We start from the raw sequence: 19,443 nt of genomic DNA, 5'->3' as shown, positions 1-19,443 counted from the left end.
AAATATCATTAGCCATTGTTCTGTAAATTATTTGTTTTTTTTATGTTGTTGTTGATGGCAGTTGATGCTTATGACTAGAAATTATTGTCCTCTCTTTTGCCTTTTGGTACTTGTATCTTTTAATGAAAGATTGAATGGTCTCTGTTGACACCTTTTTGAAGTAATAGCATGCCTGGAATTGAAGAATCGTAATTACAGCAATATTTCCCTCAACAGCCAACACCAGATGTTCACTGGCAATTTGAAGCATATGCGTTGATTCAACTTCCATAGCAGGAGCATATTACACTTAAAATTTTTGTTAAATGATCTGAGTTCAGCTTGCTAATTGGGTCAATTTTACATTTCACTAGCTGCAGTGATACAAAATTGTAAGAGTAATACTGGTGCTACATGGCTTTTTTTTTTTTTTTTTTTTTCTTTGTGCTGAATTCATTAAAAGAAATAGGCTTTTGAAATTCAACTGTGCTGAATTCTTTTTTAATCAATTTAACTAAACTGGTGGAAAATACCCACATCTCACACCTCTAATGCACATGCATAAAATATAATATTTAAGTCTTGCATGGTTTTGGCTCAAATCCTGTACCAAGGAAATGTTATTCCAAAGGTACAAAGTGAAAAACCATTGATGTTTAACATCAAAATGAAGAAGATTTATGGTGAACCATTATATTTATGTCTGCTTCAAAAAGTGAACTCTGGATATACTTAAATATTCCCAGTCTAAATTTGTTGCCTTGACTATCATCATACAAAAAATGAACAAGCGGTTCCTACATTTGTGCCTGCAACATTATTTTGCAAGTGCCTTTCATTATTGTTATCTATCTAATTAGAGTAATCGTGTTAGTGGTTAGCTTCCTTTATACATTTATTTATTTGTAAAGACTCAAAACCTTATTCAAATTGTAAATATGCATAAAGTCTTTATATAAATTAAAGAACTCAGTTAAATTTTTTGCTGTGACCCATAATTTCCTGTATAAACTTTACCCATGAATATTAAATTTGTTATTGAATTTTAATATTTCATTAAACCTAAAGATTTTTTTTTGGTGGATAAAGAACAGAGAAGGGGGTCTACTAAACCCACGTATATGATAAATCTCCTAACAACAAGGGATTAAGCTTCTGGAGGATTATTTTTATTTATTTATTTTTTAAATATTGGAAAGAGAATTACATTGGTGAGATTCCAAGTTTGTGTTCACTTTTAACAAGCCTGACCTTTGTCATTAAGTAAAGGCAAATCTCACCTTAATCATTAAGTTTAGCTCTATCACTTCATCTTTACCAACAAGCAAAGACAGATTTATTTTGATGAAATTATTATTGTTAGATTTGCTAGAAAATCAATTAAAAATTTAACACACCAAACAAGTTTTTTAACTTGGTTGTACTAATAAAAATAACAATTCTTACCTTATAAAACAAAGTTAATTTTAATAATTTTTATTACAAATTGAAGACCAATCAAAATCTATTAAGTTGTTTAAGCATAGGTGAAACTAATTCTAATCAAATGGTGAAGCCTCTTCCGGATAGATTTTCAAACAAACTGGGAGAAGTTTAGGATTAAGTTCCACACAACATGAAAATTAAAATGGGCAAGCTCTTTTAAAGGGGTGAAAGCAGAACATTGAATAAAAAAGCCGTCCATAAGAATTCATTCTAACAAAAGCCCAACAAGAGGTTACAACTGAGAGTAAAATGAACAACACAACAAATTTGTCATCTTGTCAAGTCCCAAATGCATGAGCCAGGGACCAATGGATGCAATGAAATCTCTATGCAATTTGGGTGCGTGAATCGAAGAAACACAAATACTTGAACCTCTTTACAGCATTTTCATGTCCTCCACATGAAAGCCCTGATTCCACATTCCAAACTTAAATTGTGCCAATCAATGTGCAACGTGAATGGCCAGTTAGTTTAGTAGTCCCTGAAACATTTTGGTCCAAAAATGAAAGAATGTAGAGCTTTTCCCCCCTTAATGAAATCAAAATGAACCAAAATTCTTCATTCATCATTCGCTCGGTCAAAGCTTTCTATTGTTAGCCTGGCTAGATGAAGATAATGATGCTTTCAATCTAAGAACACTCTCATCCTGATCAGGACGGAAGAGAAGGTTACTCCAGTTAGTTGACCTTTGGACAATCCTGGAAGGAACCCTGTCACTATCTTCCCCACCAGATGCTTCATATCCATCGCTAGCAGACCTTGATAGTGGGATTCCACCGTGAGAAGCAGCACCTGCAATAGATATACCTGTGAGCCTCCTAGACTCTTCAGCTCCAGATGAGGAAACACGAAATGGGTGGATATCTGGTGAATCTAAACTGCTTTCTGGAGAAGAAGCAACAATCCCTACTGAGCTTGACATTGCTCGGCTAGTCTGGAAAGCACTCCTTGCCTCAAGCTGAAGAGGGGCCAAGCTTGTGGATGTCTCGGTGAAAATTTTCTCAGCAGCCATACCTGAAACCTTAGTTCCGGGCTCCATAGGTAGGTCAGCTGGCAGGCGTACTCTCTTATTAACTTTCCTCCTACTATTGTCAGGCCTTGGGACCATCCGACGGCCACTGCTGCCAAAGCTACTATCTCCTTCCAGCCCAAAAGGGGCTTCCCGTCGCACCAAAGGCCGCAAGATTCGCGATTTTTTTCTTGCCTCTGCTGCAGCTTTCGAAACCTCTTCCGCATTTAATCGGGCCAATGTCCATGGGCTGATCTTTACTGCTGCTGGGTTCTTTTTCCTGTTTGGCTCCTCTCCCACTGTCTTTTTTCCTAAAGAACTGACAGATCCAGTCTCTGGAGGAACAACATCAAACTGGAAGAAACAAAGAAATTGCAGCAGCAATAAGAAACAATGACTCTCATTGCAATGTTGATAAAAAAAGTGCAAACAGCAAGTGCCAAGTTAATGAACTTCTTAGAGCTTAGAGACACAGCATGAAAGACAAGCTGGTAAAACAAAGTGTCGATATACAAAATGTGATGTGAAATTGCCTCCATGAGTAACAAGCACAACATGCATTTAAAACAATACCCAAAAAGGAGAGAGAGAGAGAGAGAAAGAGAGAGAGAGAGATATAGAGAGATAGAGATGGAAGAAAAGTACTTCAGCGAATATTACAGCCATTTAGCTCGAGGACATGAGAATGGACAAATTGCAGAAAGGTTGAACATACAAATCCTAATTAAGACTTTCTAAATCACATAATTTCAAACATAAACCTATTATTATCAGCAAATTTTTAAACATCTCAGACCACAAATATTTAAGTTATCTAGTTCAATTCCATAATATGCATGAGGCAGTAGTAAAATGAGGGGCAAAAATGAAAATGCCAGTAGTGTAATATGCAGATTTACAATCAAATGAAGTCTCCAGAAATTGACTGAGAATGAGGCACCTGATCTTCCAGGAATAGGCGAGGTGGTGTACACCATGCACCCCGGTGGAAAGTAGAAAAGGAGCTTGCACTGCTCAATCCAGTAAGTGAACTGGCAGGAGACATCTGGGGACTCTGCTGGCCTCCAACTCCTCCTTGTTGCTCTTGCTCCTGCTCCCTTAGAGCTATAATGTAATCATATGTGCTGATTCCCTGTAACAATCAACCAAATTAATCTATTGACATATTCACTTGATACAATAACTCCATAGATAAAAAAAATAATAAATACATAAATAAATAAATAATTACAAAACAAGTAAATGTCAAATAAAAACAAAAGGCTGCAGCCTATCCTGACAATAAAAATTCAAAAAAAGTTGTGCATATTCCACACATCAAGAAACTAGGGAAATTCATCAAAAAGTTTTCATTATCACAAGAAAATGATTCAACATTACTTTCTTAATGAGGAGGATATGAAAGAAGAAAAGCTGAGCAAGAGGTAGGGTAGCAATCATAGCCAAAATGGTGCACGCCGCCTGCAAGCAAGAATGTAAAAATACAATACATTACTTTGATTCTGAGAAACCAAAAAATAATAAATATATAATAATTAGTTTTGTTATTTTTAAATTGATAGATAAACAAAACTCACCACAACAATAATAAATGGGACCAAAGAGAAACTGCTTCCTAATTTGGAGGAGATGTCCACAGAGAATCGCTTCCGCTCAAGAAAACAGCATACAAGTACTAGGATCCCAGTCGACCATTGTAGAATAAGCTGCAATCTCAATCCCAAGGTGCACAAACCATGTATATACCTGTCAATAATCAATTAAAATGAAAATGACTTGAAAAATAAAAGTCTTACTCTGGATGATCTTCAGCCCTGCCAATGTCGCTTAGGAAAATCAAAGAGGCAAATTCAGGATGCAAACACTATTTTTAGAAGTTGGGATTTTATTGGGGAACTATTGAGTACGAAGAATAGCATAAGCCACAGGTATACCACAAACAATGTTGCACAGCAAGAAAAGGATTCTAAGAAAAAGGGTCAAATCATGATTGTCCTGGATAAATTGTGGGAACGTTAAGGATAATTTAAAGAAATGGTCAAAGATGGATCATGTCTTTCATCATAATAGGCATCAAGAAACTTGCTTGGGGCAGGATGGAAATATTTGAGACAGAATCGAATAACACTCAACAGTTAATACAGGATTTGCAGCTGTAATTTGTTGATGACTGGCCTGAACATTTGAAGATTCCAGGTAAGGCAGAATTTGGAGACTTGTGCTTACCAAGAGGAGAGCAGAAACCATTAGGGTGAAAAACTGTCTGTAATTCCTCTTGCCTATACAGTTGTTAAGCCACTGCAAATAAGGTCAAGAGTGAAATAAAGAAACGTTAAAACGAGTTAAATAAAGAATGAAAAATGTCCAACAATCAAGATCCTTTATACCCTGCAGTGATGATCAAAACGGTCCACACATTTGTCACAAACTCTACAGTGCTTGCTGTACTTGAAAACCTGACCATGGTATAATTTGATAAGCATAAACTTATATTAATTTATTATTAAAGTAATATGATAAATCTGAAAATCATTAATCAGTTGCATATAACGCCTGTCAACTTGACGGTTAGCTATCAGTAGAACAATCCCATAAATAGGTTTGTTTATAAGGTGAACTGCTTGGCAGAACTTTAAAATCCTATGCTACCTTATGCAGATCAAGTTGCTCAAAACTACTGACTTGCCTTCAAGTTATCATCAATTACAAAACAAAAAAATCAAAATCAAAATTTTGAAAAATTAAACAAAAAACAACTGAATTGAAAATTCCACCAACCTCAACTTCACACAAACTGCAATAGAACATGCCATCTTCACTCATCTGTTGCGATGAAGATTCATCACTTGAACTGCAGAAATTGCAGATAAGAGCACAAGGAAATAAAGCCCACAGCAGGCAAGATGAATTTCCTGATTTTGCATTCTCAAAATCAGTATTAGGGTCTTTCAAAGTTGCATCTGCAACCTCTGATCCCTTATGTACAGAGTTAGCCCCAACAGTAGAAACATTTGCATCATGCATTGATGAAGTTGACTCCCCACCTACACCAAGTTTAGAATCCTTTTGTTGGAAATGCTTTCTATCATGCGGAATGTTGAGATACTTTTTGGACCTAAAAACTCCTGGGTCTGCAGGATCAGCTGCTGCACACCAAATATATAGGCCAAAGACGCATGTAATCTGAAAAGAAATAGTTACTTAAGTTCCTAGAAGAGGACGTCCACCATACAGCTAAAAAGGAAACACAAAGAATGACAATTATATTCATGTTTCACTAACATGTACCTTGTCATTTTCATTTGAGCCTAGTGACTAAGGCCAAAAAAATGTGCATTTATGCATAGAACCTCAACATTACTGAAATTTAAGCTTTACACTGTCAGATAAATAATTTAGCAATGGCAAACACATACATAATTTGCAAAATGTCCTAATATAGACACACTTGTAATAAAACAGAGTAGAATTGAAGATATTAATTATGATTCAATGCCAATGCCCACTAACTTCTAGACTAAATCTAATCCGCCAGAGATGTCCTAAGCTACTCTGATTTTTGGCACCACCAGAGATGTCCTAAGCTACTCTGATTTTTGGCATAGTGCAATTATAATATCAAAGCACAAGTATGTACTCATCTGCAGAATCTAGAGCCAAAAAATAATCCTTAACAAGAATCGTGCATAGAAATGTGCAGACACCCCAGCTTATACTCATGGCAGGTTACATAACTGCTTGTAATGTTAACACACGTACATACCCTGCTTAAATGAAAGCCATTTCGTGGTCCAAATTTAAGTGACAGGCATTTATTGACATCCCATAGGTTTGCATATGAATATAACAAAGTTTAATGAAATTGATTGTTACATACAGTTCAAGGCATCCCAGAAATGCATTGCACACAGTAGATTCTTTTTCTTTCTTTAAAAAAAATGCAATTTAACAACTGCTGTTATGATCAGACCTTATATATAAAATCAGATCTTTATGTTGGCTGCAACACAAGCTTGAATGCATATAAATTTGATCTTCGATCTCACAACTTACCAAATGCGGTCCCTAAACTTTCAATTTGTGCAATCAAGTCCTCAATTTTCATTTTTGCTTTAATTCCAAATACCATGAAAGAATGGAAAGTAAAAAATAATTGACTTTTACTGAATAAAAGATTCCTCAACAAAAATCATGTATTCAAGAAGAATTTGACATTTATAGCAATTTTACAAAAAAAGAATTATCGCAAAATAAAAAGCTGAGTGGTTCAGCAATTTTGTGGCTGGCTCAAAACTTTTACAGGGACAAGCTTCATAGTTAGTCCATTGGAAGACCACAGTTACGAACTCACTTTATCAAACATCCCAAACGTCATAACCTAAAAGGCATGGTAGCTGTACTAGTATTCAGAGGGAAAAATTAAACTACCATGCTCTTGTCCAAACAAGTGAGAAAATCTGATCTTCAATATAACAGAATTAAAACACATCTGATATAGAATTAGTTACTGGGCACAATGACTAAAAAGACAACCAAATTATTGCCCTAATCAACAAAAGTAAGGGGTGTTTCATACATATGAAAGGATCTATGGATTCAGATGCCAAAACTAAACACAACAAATAAAGTGGGGAACGGAAACTAAATTACAAAAATAAAAATCTAGGGCATAGAAACAAACAGATGAATCGGAATCAACAAGCAAAGAAGGCACAGATCTCAGTTCTTGAGAAATGTTCAACTACACATAAAGAAACTAAAGGGAATGATGTGAAATGGCTTACCAAAGGAGTGTAGATTCCCATCATAGTATATTGAAATATCTTCTTCCCAACAAAAGGAGCAAAGAACACATAAAAAGCAAACCCCAATGCAAGAAATACAGCAACAGCCACAACCTTCACAAGAAAAATTAAACAATCAAAATAAAAACTTGAAATAACAAAGATAATGAAGACAAGAAAATGGAAAAGAAGAAGGGGGATAAGTGAAAGAGGAAGCACCTGAAGTGGGTGATAAGGAAGTTGCCATCCATGCTTCCTCATTGTTAGCCTAAATGCAGTAGCAGCAGCGACCCAAGACAAAAATGTATATAATTTGGGTAAGAACAAAAAGGAAAAGCTTAGGAAAAAGAATGACTTGAGTTTAACTTATTTTCTTTCACATTCCCTCATTTGCCCAGGAAAAAGAATGAAGACCATTCATTCCACTGCATTACCAACCAAAGGTTCCATGGCCAAGCCATTATTCTCATGGGTCTAATTAAAGAGAGAAGAGGGATGGAAAAGAGAAAAGCATAAAAAAGGATGAAACAGATGAAGAAGCTATAACATGGTATGGTGTGCTGGGCGGTGAAGAGAAATGGGCAGTGAGGAAACCTTTGTCTGGTTCACTCAATCATAGCCAAAGGTTGTGGAAGGTGAAAAGAATAATGAAAAGGAGATGAGGAGGCCTCATTTTGGATTTGGGTTTTCTGCCTTTGTTCCTATGCAAGCAAAAGCTTTAATTTTTTTTTTAATTTTTTTTTCAACTCGAGCAAAACAAAGATCTGACTGCGAGTAAGAAGCACAGGGCTCTGGTTCTCTCTTCATGCCTATAATTATCTTGCATCCTCCCTTTCACCTTTTTTTTTTCTTTTCTCCTTAATATATAATATTAAAGAATATTATTTTAAATATTACTATTAATATAACAGATTTTGTTTTTTTAATGACAACCCCAATAACGTATCTTTTGTAGAGTTGCCTTTTCCACTGGGCAAATCATGTGTCACACAGCCCACTGCCTCCTGCGACAGAGCTGATTAGCTTCGCTTTTGTAATTGCCAACAGCCCCCCATCGCTCTCTGCCAAAGTTTCTCTTCTCAATTCTCAGTAAATGCTAACAGTAAAAAAAAATCCCTTCTAGCAGTGATAAGAATTATGGGTAATTCTCATTCTCTGTTTTTTTAGCAAAACTCTAGCAGAGATTATGCCCCACCTTGACATGGATTGAGCTCCTGTTTCTATCATCGCCCCTAAAGCCCAAATGCTTTTTGGCTGGAAACTTCAGTGAGAATTAGACAAATACCAACTATATTTAATGTTCTTTCTTTGTTCTGGTTCCCCTTTTTAATAAAAGAGGAGTGGTTATTGCCTAGAAGAGGATGAAGTTTGAAACTAGCGCTCTAATTCATGTGTTCAAATTTCAGAATCTTTACCTTATTGTGTGTCTCTTAAGCAATATTAACTATTTTAGTTATTGATAACTATTTTAATAACTATTATTTATTATTTATTAAATATTAATTATTAATAATTTAAAATATAATTATTTCATAAAATAATAATATTATTCTTTTAATTCAAATCAAAACACTAAATATTAAATTATTAATATTAGAATATTAAATAATACTTGAATAATATAAATAAAAACAGGTATCAGAATACTAAATAATAATTTAAAAGTTATTGTTTGAGATTTATGAATTTGACTTTTGGTAGATTTGTGTTCACCAACTCAAAAACATTTTAATCAAATATAGAATTAAAAAAAAAAAACTTTTGCAGCCAATCAATATTTTCTTTTAATAATAATATACAGAAATTCTTAATCATACTCATTAATGGTTAGTGGGTTACTGCTAGGTGAGGTGTCTAGTAACCTCAATTTAACAAAATTTAAATATGGAATTTCTTAACCTAAAATTTTTAGCATTGAAGTTTAGCTTAGAAGCATTAGCACAAGTCAAAAAAGGCTATAGCATATGATTGCTTCACTCTATATAGCCAAAGCCCAAATGCCAAAGGGAAAATACAATAGATTATATGATCTCATTGGTTGGGTTTTCACTATTCCACTAACAAATTCCCATGTAGAACGGTTCAAATTTTTGTACATAAACATAAGTAATTTTATTTTTGATATAATAATATTTTATTTATAATTAACTTTAAATTTAAATAGCATGAACAGAAAAATAAAAATAAAATTAATTGTACTTTTACTATAAAGATGGAAGAGTTGTGAGTTTGGAAGCAAAGGCAATGTGGGGTTGAGACACTGGTTCGGCATATGCAATGGCAAAGAGGAAGGAGAGTGACCTCACAGTCACAGGGAGAAAAAGGGCGGGATGGTGCAGAGCAGAATTTATTTATTTATTTATTCAGAATGGGTTTTTCAAAGCTTGGAGATGCATTTGGCTTTTTCTTGTCAGACATTGGAGTTGCTGAAGAGATGAAGCAATGGCAAAATGAGTAAATGATGAAGCTTTAATTATTTCCTTTTTATTTATTTATAATAGTCCAAATATTTACAAAATATATAAATGTATAAGTATTTTTAGAATTTTAAATTCTATAATCTCATAAATTAATTAGGAATTAGAAATAAAAAATATAAATAAAATTAGAAATCCCTGCCAAAATAAAAAGAAAACGGGCGTTTGGTCTGCAGCTATGGTTTTTTTTTTTTAAATGTGGTAGACGTTACGCGACCATGTTCACACCGTATGACCGTGGGACTCCCTCTTTAATGCCCTCATCGTACTGACTTGTTTAGTATTTTTATTAAAATTATTATTAAAAAAATTATTTTTTTAATATATTAATTAAATAATATTAAAAATAATTTAAAATTAAAATAAAATAATAAAATAATATTTTTAAATTATTTTTTAATAATATTTAAAATAATATTTTTATTTAAAAAAATAATTTTGACCTGATAATGGTAATTGCTCTTATTTTCTTTTAATGAATTTTTGGTTCACTAAATTTCAGTAATCAAATAATTATTCAAATTAGGCAGAAAAAAAAATTATTAATGAAATAAATCAGTGAAATAAAATCATCCTGAAATATCATATCTCAAAATATAATAATTAATGAAATAAATTTTTCATTTTATTTATAACTTCATGTCTAAGTTATCCATACCACCTAACTTTCAATTTATAGTTTTAAAATCACTGAACTAATCAACATTTTCTACTAAAGATTAGTCATGGCAAGGATAGTTTCCGGTGAAATCATCTTATTTAAATTAAAATTTATTTTAAATATAATTATATATTATTTAAATTTATTATATTAAAATTAAATTAATTAAATACTCATAAAAACACAATTCGATGTGATCTTACTAAGGGCCAATGGGGGATTCTTGTTAATATTTAAATAATGTTTTCGATTTGATTTTCAATACAATTAAATAAAAAAAAATTAAAAAAAAAAAGGTGAATAAGATGGAGGAGAGAGAGGGGCGGTTAGATGAATAGCATTAATTTCATTGGACGTATATCTGTCGTTTCTCGAAAGACTTTCCACCACACACTTATCCACACACTGTCAAATTTTGTTGACTCACCAGACTCCTCCTTTTTCTATATCGTACCCTCTACGACTACTGGTTTTTTCTTTTTTTTTTTTTCTTTTAAATGTTATTCTCTATTATAATAATAATAATAATAATATTTTAAATATTATTAAAAATTTTGAAATTTTATTTTGTTAATTTAAAATTTATACAATCAAAATCTATTAAATTTAATTTTAAAGTTTATTAATATATTACTGTATTAATTAATAAGTTTCAGCTGAAGGAACTTGTGAAGGATTTAGTGTTAAGAGACCACGTAATATATCCAATTATTAGTTTCTTAGTAAAATAATCATTTAGGTTCTTTATTATTTTATTTTAATAATATAATTTAATATATATTATAATTATATTATAAAATTTTATAAAAAATAAATTTTAATTAATTATAATTTATTTTAAGAATAAATTAATTTTTATTATTTTTAAATATTTAATATATATAATAAAAGAATATATAAAATAAAAAAGAAATATATTATGTCACGATTTTTAAAGTACGATCAAATTTTTTATATTTTAAATATAAAATTATTTTCAAAATTAAGATTTTATTTATTACATAAAAAATATTTTTTTATTTTTTAGTGTTTGAAAGTACTAAGATAAAATTAATCAGTAAAAAATATTTTTTTTATTAAAGAAAAATTAAATTATTTTTAAATAAAATGACTTTCACTTAAAAAAATTATTTTTCATTTTTTAAAATTTAAAAATCTTATTAAAATATAAACATACTTATACATATATTAATTAAATAAATAAATATCATTAATTTAACATTATAATAAAAAATATTTTCATAAAAAATATTTTTTATGAAAAATATTTTCATATGTAAGTCATTTTTCATAAAATAAACAATCTAAATGTTTAAATTTTATATATAATTTTTTAGTAAATAATCATTTATATATGTATATATATCTAACTTTTTAAAATAATTTATTCTTTTGTCTAATTAAATCAAAAATTTAATAAGAATCATTTATTTTATAAATATATAATATAAAGAGCAAAATTTATAATACATGTAAACATAGATAACTATTATTTTCTTTTCTTTTTATGTGATATAAGATTTTAATATTTAAATTCTTAAAGTTTAGATAAAAATTAATATTTAATATGATTAAATAAATTTTTATATAAAAATATAAAATAAATAAATATTAATATTAAATAAACCATTAAAAGGTCATACTGACCACTACAACCTATAATTTCCCATGAAGTGATATTAGTTTTTTGCTCACTTACTACACTACAATTAGAGTGCATTATTAAGTTATAATCAAATAATTGAATCGAATCGATAAAATTCGATTATTTTGATGAGGATAAATTCAATTCATTTTAATTTTCTATTAATAATAATAAAAATTTTCAATTTTCAATTAGCGATTTGATTATCTTTGATTTGATAATCAAACTAATGAAATAACTGAATTTTAATTAATTAATATATTAATTATAATATTATTAATATTATATTAGTCATAATAATTATTATTATTGTTTTATAATAATATTTAACTTATAATTTTTATCTTATTAATATTAAATCATATTTGTTATTTTTTATAAATAAAAATAATATAAATATTTTTATTAATATTTTATTAAATAATAAATAATATAAAATATATATTTTATTTTTTTCAATTAATTCGGCCATAACTGATAACCGACCTAATATTTTTGGTTTCGATTATTTTTTATTTTCTTTCAATTTTAATTCAATTTAATTAATAAATTTAAAATCAATTAATAATTCAATTTATTGAGAATTCAATTCCATTCGATTCGATTTCATTAATCAAATGCGTACCCCTAACTGCAACTTAGTCAACTTTTAAGATTCTTTTATTTCTTAGTTCTTATTTAGAAAATAGAAAATTCCAAAAGACCCTATTGTTTGATTCTCTTATCACTTCCCTACAAGAACACTTTGGAGCATATAAAAAGACAGGTACACTGAGTGCCAAAAAATAATAAAGCCAACTCTGTCTTTAGTAAAGAAAAAAAAAAACCCCAATGAAGAAATTACAAAGATTCATAGATTTACACACAAATCTCATTATCTAAAATAATAAAGAACATATTTTTAATTAGTCATATTTTGAAGTGGAGTGTAAGATTACATGTTACGGTTAGATCAAAACAAGAAAACAAGAGCACTGACTAGAGAACCTGATTCTATTGGATTTTCTTCCCTTGGCAACTGGTGGATATCCCTATAAGATACTTTTAGTAGAGAATCCTATTGCCAATATTTTTTCCAGATGATAGTCATTATGTTATGTACTATATAGAAGGAGAGGAATAAAGCTGTTTTTGAAGGAGCTTCTCCCGTTAGGATTATTCTCCAAACACTGAATGAGCTACAGGAAGTGGATAAACTAGTTTCAAAAGTTAGTTCTAGAAATTATGCTCCTGTCCACCCGCAGAAATGGAAACCTCCTCCAGTGGGTGTTTTGAAATTTAATAGTGATGTAGCTTGGAGAAGTGGTGATGCGAAAGTTGTGGCAGCAATTGTTGTGAGAAATCACCATGAAAACTTGATTGATGGTCTAGTCAAAGAGTTTTACTGCTCTTCTTTGTTGGTTGGCGAAGCTAAAGCAATGCTTGAAGCAATTAGGCTAGCTCGTGATATGGGTGCTACTTCAATCATCTTGGAGTCAGACTCATATATTCTTCTTTCATCTATGAGGAATGATCATATATACTCTGCCTGGGAGATCAAAGTAACAGTAGATACAATAGCCACTTTAATACCTTTATTCTCTAATGTGTCCTTTTCATTAGTTAATAAAAAAGTTAATGTTTTGGCCGACTATGTGGCAAAACTTAAAAGGAATCAGGGTCTGCCTTATAATTAACTCACGAACACTCTTAAAACTTTTCTTTGTGTTGTATTTAGATGCCAATTTAAGGCATTGAAATGTAAAACGCAATTAAAAAAAAAAATTAGAATAAGCTATTTTGGGGTAGTTTTCTGTTGCCCTTGAGTAGGGTATTAATTGAACCTTTGACCACTTCCTAATTTCAAATGTAATATCCACCGCAACTTTCTGCTCTCCACTATCTGTTGTTGTTTTACTAATCATTAGCTCTTTTGATGATTGTCAATTATTTATTAATTATTAATAATTAATTATTTATATTATAATTAAAAATAAAAGTATTTAATAATAATAATTAAATAAAAATAATAATATTTTTTTAATTATAATAAAAAAAATTTCTAACCTTTAATATGAACCAATCATTTAATATAAATATAACAATGCCGAATAATATAAATAATAAATATAATATTTTAATAATAAATATTAATAATAATTAAAATTTATATTTCTTATTTTTAGTCGTTTATGTGTCTGTATTATCAGTGAGCTGTTAAGTGAGTCCTGTCTATAAGATTGTAGCTTTTGCTCACTAAATAAGGAAGGCTTCTCTTGCTTGTAAGAACCAATCTTCAGATAATAAGAATTCTCTCTGTCTATATCTATGACTCTCTAAATTTTATCTTTTCTCTCAAAAACCTAAGAAGGTATACAATGCCTGAATAATCAGCGGCACCTATATTTTGCACTTGCTTCTTACGAGGAAAATGTGCATTAGAAATGCTTATATTTTGATATTATTTATGACGGTCCTCTTATCATATATCTTAGTAGAGTGTAAAAAGGCTCATAGCCTGAGAGTACCTATGTAGAAGAAAGCGATAGCTATCAGTTATTTTATTAATTATCAACTATTTTATAATCGGTTAGCTATTAAATAATAATTGTAACAGTATAAATTAAAAAAGTAAAATCAAAACATTAAATATTACTTTAAAATTTATTATCGAACAGAGTTTAGTACAATTTATATTCAAGACAAATTTTTTTATCATATAATAATTGAATATTTGAAAAATACCATACTATAGGTTCTATTAAAAATTAAAGCAAAAGTTAAAATCTCATAAAAAAATGAAAAAATGATTGATGCATAAAAACAAAAGCAAGTCGTCTTTAATGTGACAAAACAAAAGGATTTGGCCCGTGACCTATAACCTATCCTTTATTTTCTTTCTTTCTGCTTCCTTTTTCCAGCTATTCTTTAGCACCCGTGATAGAGAATAGGCACTTAAGCTGTTAGCTGGCAAGGGTAACTAATAAAAAATAAACTTATTAACCTAACCAATTTTGGGAAAAAAAAAAAAATTATGCCTATTGTTATAATTAAGACTATGGCGGCTTCAATTTAAAGTTTAGAATATTAAAATTGAATCCCTCGATTTCAATTTCAATTTTAATATTTTTTAAAAAAAGAGAATTTTAATTTTAATTGAAAATTGAAATGAGCATAATCAATTAATTTCGATTTGATTAAAGATTAATTTTTAGTCCATCTCAATTCAGCGTTGATTTCAAATTAAATCGATTTGATAAATGGAGGAGGTATTGTGATATGTGAGGCCAAAAGTTCATAAGGTCCAAACAACAAGAGAAACAAAGAATGAATAATTAGTTTCATTGGTGAGGAAAGAAAAAAAATTTTGAAGATAAAAATGGAAAGCAAAACTTGGGTCTTAAAAGATGAAGATTTTGTCCAATCACAATTCTTGGAGGATCAATGACATAATAATTAAAATTACGTATGAGAATTGAGATGGATGTGGAAACTAAGTAATTAGATTCCCACTTTATATTAATTTCCAATGTTGTTATTTTTTTTCTTTATTGATTGGACAGATTTTGTCTTCAAAAGGATAATGAACAAATTAAACCTCTTGATAGGCATCCAGAAAGGATTGTCTTTTTCCAATGAGATGGAGAATATCTATGGTGGCTTATTTGCTTTGCGTGCTGGCTGCAAATGGAGGGTCCAACCCCATCTTGTATTGAGAAAATAAAGTTAACTTCACCTCAAAAAGTTAATTTGAAAAAAAGATATTTACTTAAATTTTATATTTAATTTAAATATTTATATTAAATTCATATAAAATAATATATTTTTTCACTCATATAGATAAATATATTCGTGAATGGCCCAATAATAAAATAAAGTACAATCTACGAGTTATTTCAAAGATGAAGATTTATCATATGCCTTACTTAAATCAATGCAGATAAGTAATTAAAAGTTCAAAAACTTTAAAAAAATTATTTACAAAATTGTGAAATTTTAAATTTAAATTTTAATAAAATTATTTTAAAAATGAATAACGTGACAATTGTACAAAATGGTGATGAGTAGTTTATGGCTATGGCTCCACAACTACTCCATGGGTCATAAAAGGAGAGCATGGGTTGGTGTCTTTAATTATTTTGACTTTAGACAAGCATGTGATGCATTTAATTATGCCCAAAGGCCCCTTCTATTCCCACAACATCATCATATTATACTACAACCAATTCACTGCGCTAACTAGTGGAGGATAATTTCCTCCAATGTAATGAATGCATCTTTATATTTATTATTTAAAAAAAATAAATAAATTGAAATATGTATAAAATTTATTTGAATATCACCTAATTATAATATTATATTCTTTAAGAATTAAAAAAATTATTTTATTAAATGATGACTTATTTGACCTTAACTAAAAAGCACACGGGCTTATTAAACGGAGAGATGAGTGTTGTGATAGTTATAAGTAGGGCAAGTGGCCCAGGTCCAACCCATTGTACCCTAAACCAAACTCTATTTTTTTGAAGAAACTATGGGCTAAGGTCTTGAACTTATCATCTCTTCTTGGACCACCATGAACGGCCCATCAATGGAGTGAAAGAAACTTGCCATGTTCTTAAATTTATTTTTAAGTGAATTAAAATTCATACATTAATAAATAAATGTGTTTTATTGTTATCGAATTTTATATTTTATTTATAATAAAATAAAATAAAATTTATTTTAATACCTCATCTTTAGAAAAATATTAAATCAAATAAACCATTATAAATCATTTTATTCATTGTTGTCCAAACTGATTAATGAAGTTTGGATTAAAGAGTGGAAATTTTATTGGATATATTTAAAAAAAAAAAAAAAAAATTCTCTGTTGTGGATATGGACACGAGGGGAAACCAATTCTATGAGTGGGAGTGGAAGTGTCGTTTTGTAGGTTAGTACCAAAACACAATAATTGAGCAGGTGATTGATTAATTAAAACCATGTCGTATTTGTGCTTATATAATTATCCTAAGAAGACTAATCGCAATGGTTTTCAGATCAACCAGCTCTTATTAAAACCATATCATAATATGGGAAGAACAATTCTTTTGATTTAGTCAAAATTATTGCAAATCCATTATTAAATTAAATTAATATTTGCAGAAATTCCCATTCCTCTAAACTGCTTTGCACCTACCTAACAAGAACATTATTTTGCTTCTTTCTTTAAAACACTCTGTTGTTGTTTGGTTGCCGGTGACTTCACCAAGGAAGTAGTTTACTTGGGACAATGAGTTTCATCTTCAAATGGGTTGGTGAGACGAAAGGCTAAATTGTAATACTGGTACTTGAATTTATTGAAGATTTGAATTGTTGGAGTTTTATCTGATTTTATTATTGTCTTGGCCCATTGAAACTGAAGATTGGAGTTTTGTGATCTGTAAATTCTCAAGCACCTATCGCTGGCTTTGTTTGATTTTGATTGTTGGCATAATCGGATTCTTTGATTTTTATCTGATTTCATTTTAAAGAATTTTCCATGTTTGAAAAAATACACTAGTCTTTCGAGTGTGTGGAAGATGGTTGAGCTTGGTGTCGATGAATATCGGCAAGAAATTCAGGCAGCCTTTTGGAACTGGGATTGTTTCGCAATGCTTGTGGAGAGAGAATTAATGAAAGAGGGTGAGATGGGTGTGGAGAAGGAGAAAGGTGACTATCATTTTTTCTTTTTATCAAATAGAAATGGGAAATTGTATTTTATTAAGATAATTGTACCGTTATAAAATCTAAGAATTGAAGCTCGCCTTATCGATTTGGTTTAATCTTAGAGGATGTTGAAGCTCTGTGTAGAGATTTTTTCAAGTTAGAGTGCAACATGCTTCTTGCTCATGCAGCAGAAGTGTGACATCCTTTTGTAAAAGAACTAAGAAATTTTAGAATAAGAATTCTGATCCTTATTGTTCCGGAAATTAAAGATATATATAAAAAATTACAACTAATAAATAGATTCCTAATCAAGTTAAATTACCGAAATTGTATCAGAATCATACAACAAAAGGTAATAATAGCTATGCACACAAAAATTCCTAAACAAATACCCTAAATAAATGCAAAATAAGTGATAGCTAACAGCTGTCTTTCCAATACCTTCCCTCAAGTTGGAGCATGGAGATCTCGAATGCCCAACTTGCGAAGAAGAAAGTCAAACTGATCCTTTCCCAACGCCTCTGTGAAGATATCCGCAGGTTGCATTGAACTACGTACATAATCTGTTCGAATGTTACCATTCAATATCTCATCACGGATAAAATGATAGTTTACTTCAATATGCTTGGTACATTCATGATAGACATGATTAGCAGCTCTATGCAGAGCTGACTGACTATCACAATACAAATTCATAGGTTCAGTATGCGCCACACCAAGAGAATTCAATAATCCTTTCAATCATTTAAGTTCACAAGTTGTAGTACTCAAAAATCGATATTCAGCTTCAGCGGATGAGCGAGACACTGTCTGTTGCTTTTTAGTCTTCCACGAGATAGGGGATTCACCCAAAAGAACAAAATAACCGGTCAAAGACCGTCTCGTCAAAGGATAGCTAGCCCAATCAGAATCACAGTAAGCAGACAATTTGAGATCACAATTGGCATGCAGTAGTATACCCTGACCTGGATTTCCTTTCAAATAATGCACAACTCTAACAGCTGCCTCCCAATGAGCTTTCTTCGGTTGTTGCATGAACTGAGCAAGAACATGCACACAATAAGATAACTCGGGTTGAGTTATTGTTAGATAAATAAGCCGTCCCATCAGACGCCTATACTGAGCAGGGTCATCCACATCATCACTCTCGGTAAGAGCCAGCTTGTGATTTTGTTCAAGAGGAGTTTTAGCTGGCTTGTAACCCAGTAATCCAACTTCTGAAATTACATCCAACGCATACTTAAGTTGACACAAGAAAATACCATTCGAGTTTCTGGCTACTTCAATCCCTAAGAAAAATTTTAGCTTCCCCAAGTCTTTCATATGAAAGCAATGACTCAAATAGTTCTTGAATTTTTGTACAGCGGAAACATCATTCCTGGAGATAATAAGGTCATCCACATAAATAAGCACATTCAATTGAACAGTCCTAGCTCGAAAAGTGAAAAAAAGTAATCTAAATATGATTGCTGAAATTCAAAAGCTTTCAGAGATGCAGCCATTTTCGCAAACCAACATCTAGGTGCTTGTCGCAAACCGTATAGAGATTTCCGGAGTTTACAAACCTTCCCTGGTCATTGATAAGCAAATCCAAGCGGCATCTTCATGTAAACCTCTTCCTCCAAATCACCGTGTAAGAAAGCATTTTGGACATCCACCTGATGGAGTTCCCAATTCTTTGCAGTTGCAACGACAAGAAAGGTGCGCACAGTAATCATTTTTGCTGTAGGAGC

The 19,443-nt window shown here is 30.7% G+C and overlaps 2 protein-coding genes across 2 annotated transcripts; both read right to left on the bottom strand.

The window, feature by feature from the left end:
- Positions 1-1,642: 1,642 nt before the first annotated feature.
- Positions 1,643-8,107, bottom strand: LOC110668336 (probable protein S-acyltransferase 22). The gene is made up of 9 exons (XM_021829528.2): positions 7,477-8,107; positions 7,258-7,371; positions 5,252-5,656; positions 4,861-4,929; positions 4,700-4,771; positions 4,051-4,179; positions 3,854-3,934; positions 3,414-3,605; positions 1,643-2,827 (listed from the first exon to the last, which is right to left on the bottom strand). The coding sequence occupies exons 1-9, from the start codon at positions 7,516-7,518 to the stop codon at positions 2,042-2,044; spliced, it is 1,890 nt and encodes a 629-aa protein (XP_021685220.2). The 5' UTR covers positions 7,519-8,107; the 3' UTR covers positions 1,643-2,041.
- A 10,344-nt stretch (positions 8,108-18,451) lies between these two features.
- LOC131177964 (uncharacterized mitochondrial protein AtMg00810-like) lies at positions 18,452-19,428 on the bottom strand. The gene is made up of 2 exons (XM_058143144.1): positions 19,341-19,428; positions 18,452-18,927 (listed from the first exon to the last, which is right to left on the bottom strand). The coding sequence occupies exons 1-2, from the start codon at positions 19,426-19,428 to the stop codon at positions 18,452-18,454; spliced, it is 564 nt and encodes a 187-aa protein (XP_057999127.1).
- Positions 19,429-19,443: the final 15 nt, after the last annotated feature.

Source organism: Hevea brasiliensis, chromosome 2 (genome assembly GCF_030052815.1).
Source record: "Hevea brasiliensis isolate MT/VB/25A 57/8 chromosome 2, ASM3005281v1, whole genome shotgun sequence".
NCBI lineage: Eukaryota > Viridiplantae > Streptophyta > Magnoliopsida > Malpighiales > Euphorbiaceae > Hevea > Hevea brasiliensis.
This window is presented reverse-complemented; position numbering and strand designations above follow the sequence as displayed.

Coding starts and splice junctions, on each gene's coding strand:
- LOC110668336 (XM_021829528.2), bottom strand. CDS start 7,518: ATGAGGAAGCATGGATGGCAACTTCCTTATCACCCACTTCAG. Junction 4,772..4,860: donor GTTTTGATCATCACTGCAGG/GTATAAAGGATC, acceptor CCTTATTTGCAG/TGGCTTAACAACTGTATAGG. Junction 2,828..3,413: donor GCCTATTCCTGGAAGATCAG/GTGCCTCATTCT, acceptor TGTTTCTTCCAG/TTTGATGTTGTTCCTCCAGA.
- LOC131177964 (XM_058143144.1), bottom strand. CDS start 19,428: ATGATTACTGTGCGCACCTTTCTTGTCGTTGCAACTGCAAAGAATTGG. Junction 18,928..19,340: donor CCAAAATGCTTTCTTACACG/GTGATTTGGAGG, acceptor ATGTAATTTCAG/AAGTTGGATTACTGGGTTAC.